This window comes from Pollachius pollachius (genome assembly GCF_949987615.1).
Source record: "Pollachius pollachius genome assembly, chromosome: 15".
Taxonomy (NCBI): Eukaryota; Metazoa; Chordata; class Actinopteri; order Gadiformes; family Gadidae; genus Pollachius; species Pollachius pollachius.
Window position 1 is genome coordinate 2,460,402 of NC_136948.1, and position 10,221 is coordinate 2,470,622.

At 50.9% G+C, this 10,221-nt stretch overlaps 2 protein-coding genes across 2 annotated transcripts in view; both read left to right on the forward strand.

The window, feature by feature from the left end:
- The first annotated feature begins 1,417 nt into the window (after positions 1 to 1,417).
- On the forward strand, positions 1,418 to 7,924 carry LOC307087113 (dehydrogenase/reductase SDR family member 13-like). Its single transcript, XM_079752568.1, has 6 exons — positions 1,418 to 1,622; positions 2,401 to 2,519; positions 3,125 to 3,248; positions 4,385 to 4,557; positions 4,858 to 5,011; positions 5,546 to 7,924. Exons 1-6 carry the CDS (start codon positions 1,496 to 1,498, stop codon positions 5,812 to 5,814), a joined length of 966 nt encoding a protein of 321 aa, XP_079608694.1. The 5' UTR covers positions 1,418 to 1,495; the 3' UTR covers positions 5,815 to 7,924.
- An 826-nt stretch (positions 7,925 to 8,750) lies between these two features.
- The window catches only part of LOC307087483 (amino acid transporter heavy chain SLC3A2-like), a gene marked incomplete at its 3' end in the record, with an annotated part of 5,331 nt that continues 3,860 nt past the window's right edge, over positions 8,751 to 10,221 (forward strand). Inside the window, exons 1-2 of the mRNA XM_079753080.1 lie at positions 8,751 to 9,099; positions 9,449 to 9,633. Coding sequence (XP_079609206.1) covers positions 8,768 to 9,099; positions 9,449 to 9,633 — 517 coding nt within the window. The 5' untranslated portion in view covers positions 8,751 to 8,767. The remainder of the gene's footprint in view (positions 9,100 to 9,448; positions 9,634 to 10,221) is intronic.

The following is a 10,221-nucleotide window of genomic DNA, read 5'->3' on the forward strand; positions in this document are numbered from 1 at the left end:
ATTATATTATATTATATATATATATTAGTTTTACATATCATGAGGCAGCCCTACTTTACAGACAGGGCTACCTGCGATGTTTACATCAGTTCAAACAAAGTGTCGGACTTCTTACTTGTAATTATAAACGTATATTTTGCCATGGTTCAATATAACTACGAAATCGTGTGTATCACCAGGATAGTGCAATTGATGAATTAAATGAAGTAAAAATCATGCCATAATCATAACCACCCATCACCATAACTGAACCCAGCACCCATCACCCACAACGCTGTCTTCCCTGTGATGTTTTTTTGCTTGTTTTTGTAATTTTTGGACATTTACGAGCAAGTCAAATATTTCAGGCTAGTCGGCACCGTGCCTGAATAGACTCCTTGGCCAGATTGTTGGAACGAGCACCATGACCTGATAGGACGTCCTCGAGGGGCCGCTATAAAGACGGTGAAATGACTGGTCAAATGAATCTGGTGCTCAAGTACCTCCCGCTAACCACCTTACCTTGCCTTGGCTGGTAGGGTTGGGTTGGAACAGGCTCATGAGCAAGCGTGAGTGTGTGGACACACCCCAACCTCATCCTTCCAAAGACGCCAACCCTTCCACCAACCACACGTTCGCTCATACATAATAACGTCCAACACACACAAAAAACAATTTAGAGGTAACATGTTTAAATTTTGATATTTAAATACAAGAACATAGGCTATAGGAAATATTAAGAATGATGTAAAAACGTAAAACAAAGTCACTCGCTTTGACAAACAAAATATATTTAAGAGGTAACAGTCCCATGTTTAAATGTAACTATATCTAATAGGAAATATTAATAGATATTAAGAGGCAGAAAAATGCATGTGATCTGTGATTGCAATAGTTTGTATTGATGTAGCACTCTTGACGATATTTTATTTGGTTTAAACATTTCTTATATGCCGTTAATGTTCTAAAAATGCTAACTGAAATGAATTAATGGCCCCTGTTGGCTCCTGATCCCATTTCAAGCTGTTAATGTTCACTCATCAACATCTGCCGGTAATATCACACCAAGTGATAAGTAGTTGCTGGTCCGTTTGGATGTCTGTGAGACCTTTAGAGATGAAAGGGTTTCCTTAAAATAGGCCTTCTAATATCTGCAGTGCATGTCAAGAGTAGAGCGGAAGACTCAAACTGCTCTGAGCGTCAATTAACTGATTGGCATCTGTTGCAACGTGCATGCGCAGTAGCGCAGGCATCGAACTGGGCTAAAGGTGGTGTCTCTGCTCCGCATCGCTTTCCGCCAGCTTCTGTATTTCTAGGTGATTACACAGGTTGGCTCAGATCCTGTCAAACCGGTGTGTGTGTGTGTGCGTGCGTGCGTGCGTGTGTGTGTGCACGAGTCTCAATAAGACGATGTATTGTCTCTCAGTTGACCGGTAGAGCAAGTTTCACACGCAGTCGATGTTCCAGGGATAAAAGCGGCGAGCCCCACACACCCCGCAGCAGAGACGGCGTCGACATGCTGTACGTGGTGCTGGCCCTGGGCGCGCTGCTGGGTTTCTACGTCCTGCTCGTCCAAACTTTATTCAAAGGGTCCAAATGCCACGGGAAGCTACCGATGGCGGGAAAGACGGTGATCATAACAGGTATTGAAAACCGAAACACTTTGGATCATTGAAATGGTAGTGCTTTGGGATCAAAGGAGCCTCAGGGGAGCCCCACCGACCCGGCGGGTTGCCCTCATCACCGCGCCCGGGGAGGAGAAGGAGACGGCGGACCTGTGGTTCAAACTGCGGCTCTTTCATTTCAACTCGTTAACTCTGTTATCAAAGTTCCGGACTCGAGAGATTACACGTTTCAATGTGTCATCATACACTCCTGTCTGTCTCCGCCTCTCCGTCTGTATCCTGTCTCTCTCAAGCCGTCTGTCTCTTTCTCTGCATTTCTGTATGTAACCTGTCTCTCTCCATCTGTCTGTCTAAGATGTCTGTCTCACCCGGTATGTAACCTGTCTCTCACAATCTGCCTGTTTAAGATTTGTCTCATCCTGTTAATCTCAACCTGTACATCTCAACCTGTCTGTCAGTAACCGGTCTGTCTCCTCCTGTCTCTGTAACTAGTTTGCTTCAATCTGGCGTCTGTGACCGGTCTGTAATTAGGTAATGGTAAATGGACTGCATTTAAACAACACTTTTCTAACAAGTGGCCACTCAAAGCGCTTTACAATGCTGCCTCACATTCACCGGTTCGTACACACATTCACACACCGACGACGGAGACGACCATGCAGGGCTCATAGGGAGGGAGTCAGGGTGAGGGGTCTCGCTCAGGGACACCTCGACGCTCAGCTAGGAGGAGCCGCCCGTACTGTCTGTCTGTAACCTGTCTGTCTCCACCTGTCTGTCTCCCCCTGCCTGGCTCCAGGAGGTAACACCGGTATCGGCAGGGCGACGGCGCTCCACCTGGCGGGTCTTGGGGCGCGGGTCGTCCTGGCCTGCAGGAACCAGGACAAGGCCCGGGAGGCGGCCTCCCACATCCAGAGGGTACTACACTATACTACTATACTATTCTACTACACTACTGTACTATACTACTGAACCAGGACAAGGCCCGGGAGGCGGCCTCCCACATCCAGAGGGTACTACACTATACTAATATACTATACTACTACACTACTGTACTATACCACTGTACATTTACTACTGTACTATACTACCATGCTATAGTACTATACTATACTACTTTACTACACAATACTACTGTACTATACTTCTATACTATACTACTGTACTACACAATACTACTGTACTACACTTCTATACTACTCTACTCTACTGTATACTATACTACCTTGCTATACTATACTACTGTACCATACCATACTACTGTACCATACTTCTACTATAGAGTACATGCTTAACAGTAGCTATTAGACTGTACTACCACACTATACTACCAAACGATACCCATATACTGGCATACAGTACTACTTCAGTATACATTAGATATATCTCAATTAGTTGTATCTAAGTAACTAAATTACGGCACTAGTTTTGGTGCACACAGTAAACTACTCCAACGCTCATGACTATATGGATCCATCAGGTTCTGGAATTGATCCACCCTTGAACTGTTTGTGTGGGGGAAGGTGACGGGCAGTACAGATGTGGAGTACATGCAGCTGGATCTGGGTAGTTTCCGGTCGGTCCGCTCCTTCGCTGAGAGTTTCCTGAAGGCAGAGAAACGTCTGGACCTGCTCATCAACAACGCTGGTGAGACAACTACACACTGGCCAACTACACACTGGCCAACTACACACTGGCCCCTTAGCATCTCTCCTGGGGTACTTTCAGGACTGCTCACTACTCTGCATGGGATGGTTGATATGAATGTGATTACATTTAGGGCACTTAGCTTTAAGTCGCTTTTGTACAAAGTGACTTACAAGAAGTACATTTGTTGGAAGAAAATGATTAGAGCTCTAATCTGCCTGTAATGGTTGCTATGTGATTAGAGCTCTACTCAGCGTGTGATAGTTGATATGAATGTGATTAGAGCTCTACTCTGCATGTGATAGTTGATATGAATGTGATTAGAGCTCTACTCTGCATGTGATAGTTGATATGAATGTGATTAGAGCTCTACTCTGCGTGTGATAGTTTATGAATGTGATTAGAGCTCTACTCTGTGTGATGGTTGTGTGATTAGAGCTCTACTCTGGTGTGATGGTTTATATGTGATTAGAGCTCTACTCTGCGTGTGTGATGGTTGATATGTGATTAGAGCTCTGCTCTGTGTGATGGTTGATGTGTGATTAGAGCTCTACTCTGGTGTGATGGTTTATATATGATTAGAGCTCTACTCTGGGGTGATGGTTGATATGTGATTAGATCTATACCATGGTGTGATGTTTGATATGTGATTAGAGCTCTTCTCTGCGTGTGGTGGTTGATGTGTGATTGGAGCTCTACTATGTGTGTGATGATTGATGTGTGATTAGAGCTCTACTCTGCGTGTGTGATGGTTGATATGTGATTAGAGCTCTACTCTGCGTGTGTGATGGTTGATATGTGATTAGAGCTCTACTCTGCGTGTGATGGTTGATGTGTGATTAGAGCTCTACTCTGCGTGTGATGGTTGATATGTGATTAGAGCTCTACTCTGCGTGTGTGGTTGATGTGTGACTAGAGCTCTACTCTGCGTGTGTGATGGTTGATATGTGATTAGCGCTCTACTCTGCGTGTGTGATGGTTGATATGTGATTAGAGCTCCACTCTGCGTGTGTGATGGTTGATATGTGATTAGAGCTCTACTCTGTGTGTGTGATGGTTGATATGTGATTAGAGCTCCACTCTGCGTGTGTGATGGTTGATGTGTAATTAGAGCTCTACTCTGTGTTGCTCTGTAGGTCTGGTAGCCCACGGTCGCACAGAGGATGGGTTTGGCATCGAGTTTGGTGTCAACCACCTCGGCCACTTCCTGTTAACAAACCTTCTGCTGGAGCGCCTGCAGGAAGGGGGCGGCGGCCGCGTGGTCACCCTGTCCTCGATCGCGTACCGTTGGGGACACATCGACTTCCAGGTTGGTGACCTCAATTCCGGTCTCTTACAGCTTTGGTCGAGGCAGAGGGAGGAGCTCTCAACACTGGTCAAGCCGTAGGCTCTTATATTAGAACATTGCAACTTTGTCTTATCCCTGTTACCATCTTTAGCCTAACAGCAGACTTAACCATCTCTAACCTAATGCCTGAACTAACCTCACACCTTAACTAACCATATTTAACCTAATACCTAAACTAAGCATCTCTAAACGTACCTAATGCCTGAACTAACCATCTCTGACCTAATGCCTTTACTAAGCATCTCTTCCCCATGTGACCAGGCCCTGTTGGAGCGGAAGGACCTGGGGACGGGTTGGTTCAGCTGGCAGTTCTTCTCTGCCTACTGCAACAGCAAGCTGTGCAACGTGCTGTTCACCCTGCATCTGGCCAAGAGGCTCCAGGGCAGCAAGGTCACCTGCTACAGTGTGCACCCAGGTGAGACCTCGCCGCTCCCCTCCAGAAGCACCGAGAACCATGGCATCAAACACTGGGGCCGCGGAGATGGACGAAGCTGCTGCTAATGAAGCTGCTTCTATGAATGCTAGCTAGTGGGGCCGCGGAGATAGATGAGGCTGCTGCTAATGAACGCTAGCTAGTAGCAAGTAGGGCTGCACACATGAATGTGTGTATGAATGGGTGAACGTGAGCCACTAACTGTACAGCACTTAGAGCGGCGACAGGTCAGAAGGGCGCTTTTTAAAGGCAGTTTGTGAGACTAAAGGCTCAGTTGTGTTTCCACGTTGACGCAACGCAAGGACCACGCAGACGCTTCGACGCAGTCGTGAACCTGTTTTGGTTCTGCGTCGGGTTGTAGTGAGCGGACCAATCACAGCCCTTGCTGCTGGGTCGCCTCGACGCAAGGAGGGTCCGCAGGGACGTAAGAAGGTCCGTAACCCCCCCTTTTGCGGTGCGTCGACGTGGAGCCATAACTGAGCCTGCGGCCTCTCTCCCCTGACTCCCGCTCCCCAGGGGTGGTCCGGACGGAGCTGTCCCGCTACGTGGGGCTGTGGCAGAAGGTGTTCATCGAGCCCATCGCCAGGCTGCTGTTCCTGGACCCGGCGACGGGCGCCCAGACCACGCTGCACTGCGCGCTGCAGGAGGGCATCGAGCCCTTCAGCGGGCGCCACTTCTCCTGCTGCGCCGTGGAGGAGCTGAACCCCCGGGGGCGCGACCACGCCGTGGCCCAGAGACTCTGGGAGGTCAGCGAGCAGCTGTGTGGCCTGTCCTCCACCTCCTGAAGCCCCCACCCCAGCGGTCCTCCAGCCCCCGAACCTCCTTGCTGTCCCCCTAGCTGTGAGCTGTCCTAGCCCCTAGCTGTGAGCTGCCCTCCTAGCCCCTAGCTGTCCCCCTAGCTGACCTCCTAGCCCCTAGCTGACCTCCTAGCCCCTAGCTGACCTCCTAGCCCCTAGCTGTAAGCTGTCCTCCTAGCTCCTAGCTGTCCTCCTAGCTCCTAGCTGTCCTCCTAGCCCCTAGCTATCCTCCTAGCTATCCTCCTAGCTGTCTTCCTAGCTGTCCTCCTAGCCCCTAGCTATCCTCCTCGCTGTCCTCCTAGCCCCTAGCTGTCCTCCTAACCCCTAGCTGTCCTCCTAGCCCCTAGCTGTCCTCCTAGCCCCTAGCTATCCTCCTAGCTGTCTTCCTAGCTGTCCTCCTAGCCCCTAGCTATCCTCCTAGCTGTCCTCCTAGCCCCTAGCTGTCCCCCTAGCTGTGAGCTGTCCTCCTAGCCCCTAGCTGCCCTCCTAGCCCCTAGCTGTGAGCTGCCCTCCTAGCCCCTAGCTGTCCCCCTAGCTGACCTCCTAGCCCCTAGCTGTCCTACTAGCCCCTAGCTGTCCTCCTAGCCCCTAGCTGTAAGCTGTCCTCCTAGCTCCTAGCTGTCCTCCTAGCCCCTAGCTATCCTCCTAGCTGTCTTCCTAGCTGTCCTCCTAGCCCCTAGCTATCCTCCTCGCTGTCCTCCTAGCCCCTAGCTGTCCTCCTAACCCCTAGCTGTCCTCCTAGCCCCTAGCTGTCCTCCTAGCCCCTAGCTATCCTCCTAGCTGTCTTCCTAGCTGTCCTCCTAGCCCCTAGCTATCCTCCTAGCTGTCCTCCTAGCCCCTAGCTGTCCTCCTAGCCCATAGCTGTCCTCCTAGCCCCTAGCTTTCCTCCTAGCTGTCCTCCTAGACCCTAGCTGTCCCCCTAGCTGTCCTCCTAGCCCCTAGCTGTCCTCCTAGCTGTCCTCCTAGCCCCTAGCTGTCCTCCTAGCCCCTAGCTGTCCCCCTAGCTGTCCCCCTAGCTGTCCTCCTAGCTGTCCTCCTAGCTGTTCTCCTAGCCCCTAGCTGTCCTCCTAGCCCCTAGCTGTCCTCCTAGCCGTCCTTCTAGCCCCTAGCCGTCCCCCTAGCCCATAGCCGTCCTCCTAGCCCCTAGCTGTCCTCCTAGCCCCTAGCTGTCCTCCTAGCCCCTAGCTATCCTCCTAGCTGTCTTCCTAGCTGTCCTCCTAGCCCCTAGCTATCCTCCTAGCTGTCCTCCTAGCCCCTAGCTGTCCTCCTAGCCCATAGCTGTCCTCCTAGCCCCTAGCTTTCCTCCTAGCTGTCCTCCTAGACCCTAGCTGTCCCCCTAGCTGTCCTCCTAGCCCCTAGCTGTCCTCCTAGCTGTCCTCCTAGCCCCTAGCTGTCCTCCTAGCCCCTAGCTGTCCCCCTAGCTGTCCCCCTAGCTGTCCTCCTAGCTGTCCTCCTAGCTGTTCTCCTAGCCCCTAGCTGTCCTCCTAGCCCCTAGCTGTCCTCCTAGCCGTCCTTCTAGCCCCTAGCCGTCCCCCTAGCCCATAGCCGTCCTCCTAGCCCCTAGCTGTCCTCCTAGCCCCTAGCTGTCCTCCTAGCCCCTAGCTGTCCCCCTAGCTGTCCTCCTAGCCGTCCCCCTAGCCCCTAGTGGGTCAGGAGAGATTAACCCTGGGGAGTTTGAAGAGGGAGAGTGGAAGGGCTTTGGGTCGAGTCCCACCCTAAGGCGTGAGTAACAGTGAAGGGCTGATCTCACCGCCGGAGGGGAGGGGTTCACCGACGTCCTCCCAGGAATGAGTTAACACCGTATCATCCCTATGGGTCAACGCGGCCTGGAGGCAGAAGCACTGGCCGTTACCGTGGAAACTAGGGGGCGTGTGTTAAAGGGTTCGGAGGATGAGTCTGTAGACCTCAAGACCACAAGGGTTCAGCACTAACCCCCCCCCCACCCCTCCTCCTGGATTTTACCTATGACCTCTTGGACAATACCTTGAATGAATTGTGATTGTGTATGCTGTTGTTGCTATGGTGACTAGTGAGTGATGACTCCCGAGTTGTGTGTCTTCGGATTGTTGGCGTCGTTCAGAACATTAAAGTTTCAGCAACTGTCCGTGAGTCTTTGTTCGTGATGGAGGTCTGCACTCATAATGCATGACGAGCTCTCAGGGGCTGTGGACCTGGCAGAACCTGGTCTGTCTGGGTCTGGTTCTGGCAGTAGTTATTTGAATATTATGGGTTGGGTCCCTTTTTTTTTTAAGTGAGATTTTGTCATTCAAGCTTTTGTATATTCTTAATGGTAACCTAAATTCATGAAGTAGGTTTTGATTCCTGTTTCCATGAGCTGTATCCATCCTTCCAGTTTGCATCTAGGCGGTCACGCCCACTTGTGATGTCACTAAATCCCATCAAACGGTTTGTAACGGCATACACACTCTGACCTGGTGGCAGAATATCATAATTTAGGCTACTTTAATACGTATTTATACTGGTCAGTCTACGGTGTCGCGGTGTCAACCCGACACCCAACATTAGCCCGTCTGCCCTCTTCCCAACATTAGCCCGTCTGCCGTCAATCCCAATCACAGTCTCGAGTTCCCCCGCCTCCCCGGTCTAGATCAGGGGTGCTGTTTTTGGGAACGATGAGATTCAGGAGACTGTTGTGGTTGTGGAGCGTCTTCCACGTTCTGCTGCCGGCTGGGTGTCGTAGCTCTGACGCGTTTCAAATTTAGACCAATCCGGTTTGAGTCCGGCGACCCCCCCCTTCCCCACCCATCAGCCCCGCCTCACCGCACCCGGGCACCCCGCCACCATCACAGTCCGCAGTCACAGACACAGACCCCGATTCGGACCCAAATCAAGACCCAGACCCGCTCAGGCAGTCCAGCACCCCCGTTAGTTTCGCGTATCGCCGGTGTATCTTGCGGGTTTATCGGGTCTCTGAGCCGGGATGAGTGCGGAGGGAACGACCGTGGACATGAAGGATGTGGAGCTGACCGAGGTGGAGCCGGAGAAGGAGCTAGAGCCGGTCGAGGTGGAGCAAGAGAAGGTGGTAGAGCCGACCGAGGTGGAGCAGGAGAAGGAGGTGGAGCTGACCGAGAAGGAGCAGGAGAAGCAGCCGATGACCGGCGGGGGAGAGGCCGCCAACGGGGACGCGGCGTCCTCCCCCGCCGCGGAGAACGGTAACGGCACCGTGAAGGTTCTTCTCACCGAGGAGGAGACCGAAGCCAAGTTCACCGGTCTATCGAAAGAGGAGCTGCTGCGCGTGGCCGGCACCCCAGGGTGAGCGCCTCGGAGCATCCTTCACAATAAAGACCGACCTCATGTCAGCTCGTGATCTCCATCCATGATGGAGGAGGGAGAGGGAGGGGCGAGGGCGCTGGAGCGCGCCGATGGGACTCATTCACAGTGTTTATACAAATCAATCCACGTCGTGGATTGATTTGTACGTTTACATTCGTTTAATTGGATGTAGGTCTGTTTACCAGACTGCCTACCTGGTTGTTACCGGGCTGCTCAGCTCTAGATGATGAAAACGGTATATAAAAAAATGTAAAAGCCCAAAACGTTACCCCGATGTAATGCAAATGTAGAACCGATCCCTAACGCCGCTCTCCTCCCGGGGGAGCAGATGGGTGCGAACCCGCTGCGCGCTGCTGGCTCTCTTCTGGCTGGGCTGGCTGGGCATGCTGGCCGGGGCGGTGATCATCATCCTGCAGGCCCCGCGCTGCCGGCCCCCTCCCGCGGTCAGCTGGTGGAACCAGGGCCCGCTGTACCAGATAGGCGACGTCCAGGCCTTCGCTGACAACCTACCGGGTATATATACGCGTCTATATTGTAGATCTAAACAATGTGTTGCATTTATATACAGTACCCTATACATCTAGTATTCTATATCTATACAGCAGCGCCCAATACATCTCTATACAGCAGAGCCCAATACATCTAGTATTCTCAACCCAGTACCCAATACATCTAGTATTCTATATCTATACAAGCAGTAGCCTACCCTATACACCTAGTATTCTATATCTATACAAGCAGTACCTTATACATTTAGTATTCTATATCTATACAGCAGTGCCCAATACATCTCTCAACCCAGTACCCAATACATCTAGTATTCTATATCTATACGGCAGTGCCCAGTACATATTGTATTCTATATCTATACAAGCAGTACCCAATACATCTAGTGTTATATAGCTATAAGGCAGTGCCCAATATATCTAGTATTCTATATCTATACAGCAGTGCCCAACACATCTAGTATTCTATATCTATACAGCAATACATCTAGTATTCTATAAGGCAGTGCCCAATACATCTAGTATTCTATATCTATACAGCAATACATCTAGTATTGTATAAGGTAGTGCCCAATACATCTAGTATTCTATATCT

Excerpts from the sequence above, each read along its gene's own strand:
- LOC307087113 (XM_079752568.1), top strand. The coding sequence starts at position 1,496 with ATGCTGTACGTGGTGCTGGCCCTGGGCGCGCTGCTGGGTTTCTACGTC. Across the intron at positions 4,558-4,857 it reads GGGGACACATCGACTTCCAG|GCCCTGTTGGAGCGGAAGGA; the intron begins GTTGGTGACCTC and ends CCATGTGACCAG. Across the intron at positions 5,012-5,545 it reads CTGCTACAGTGTGCACCCAG|GGGTGGTCCGGACGGAGCTG; the intron begins GTGAGACCTCGC and ends CCCGCTCCCCAG.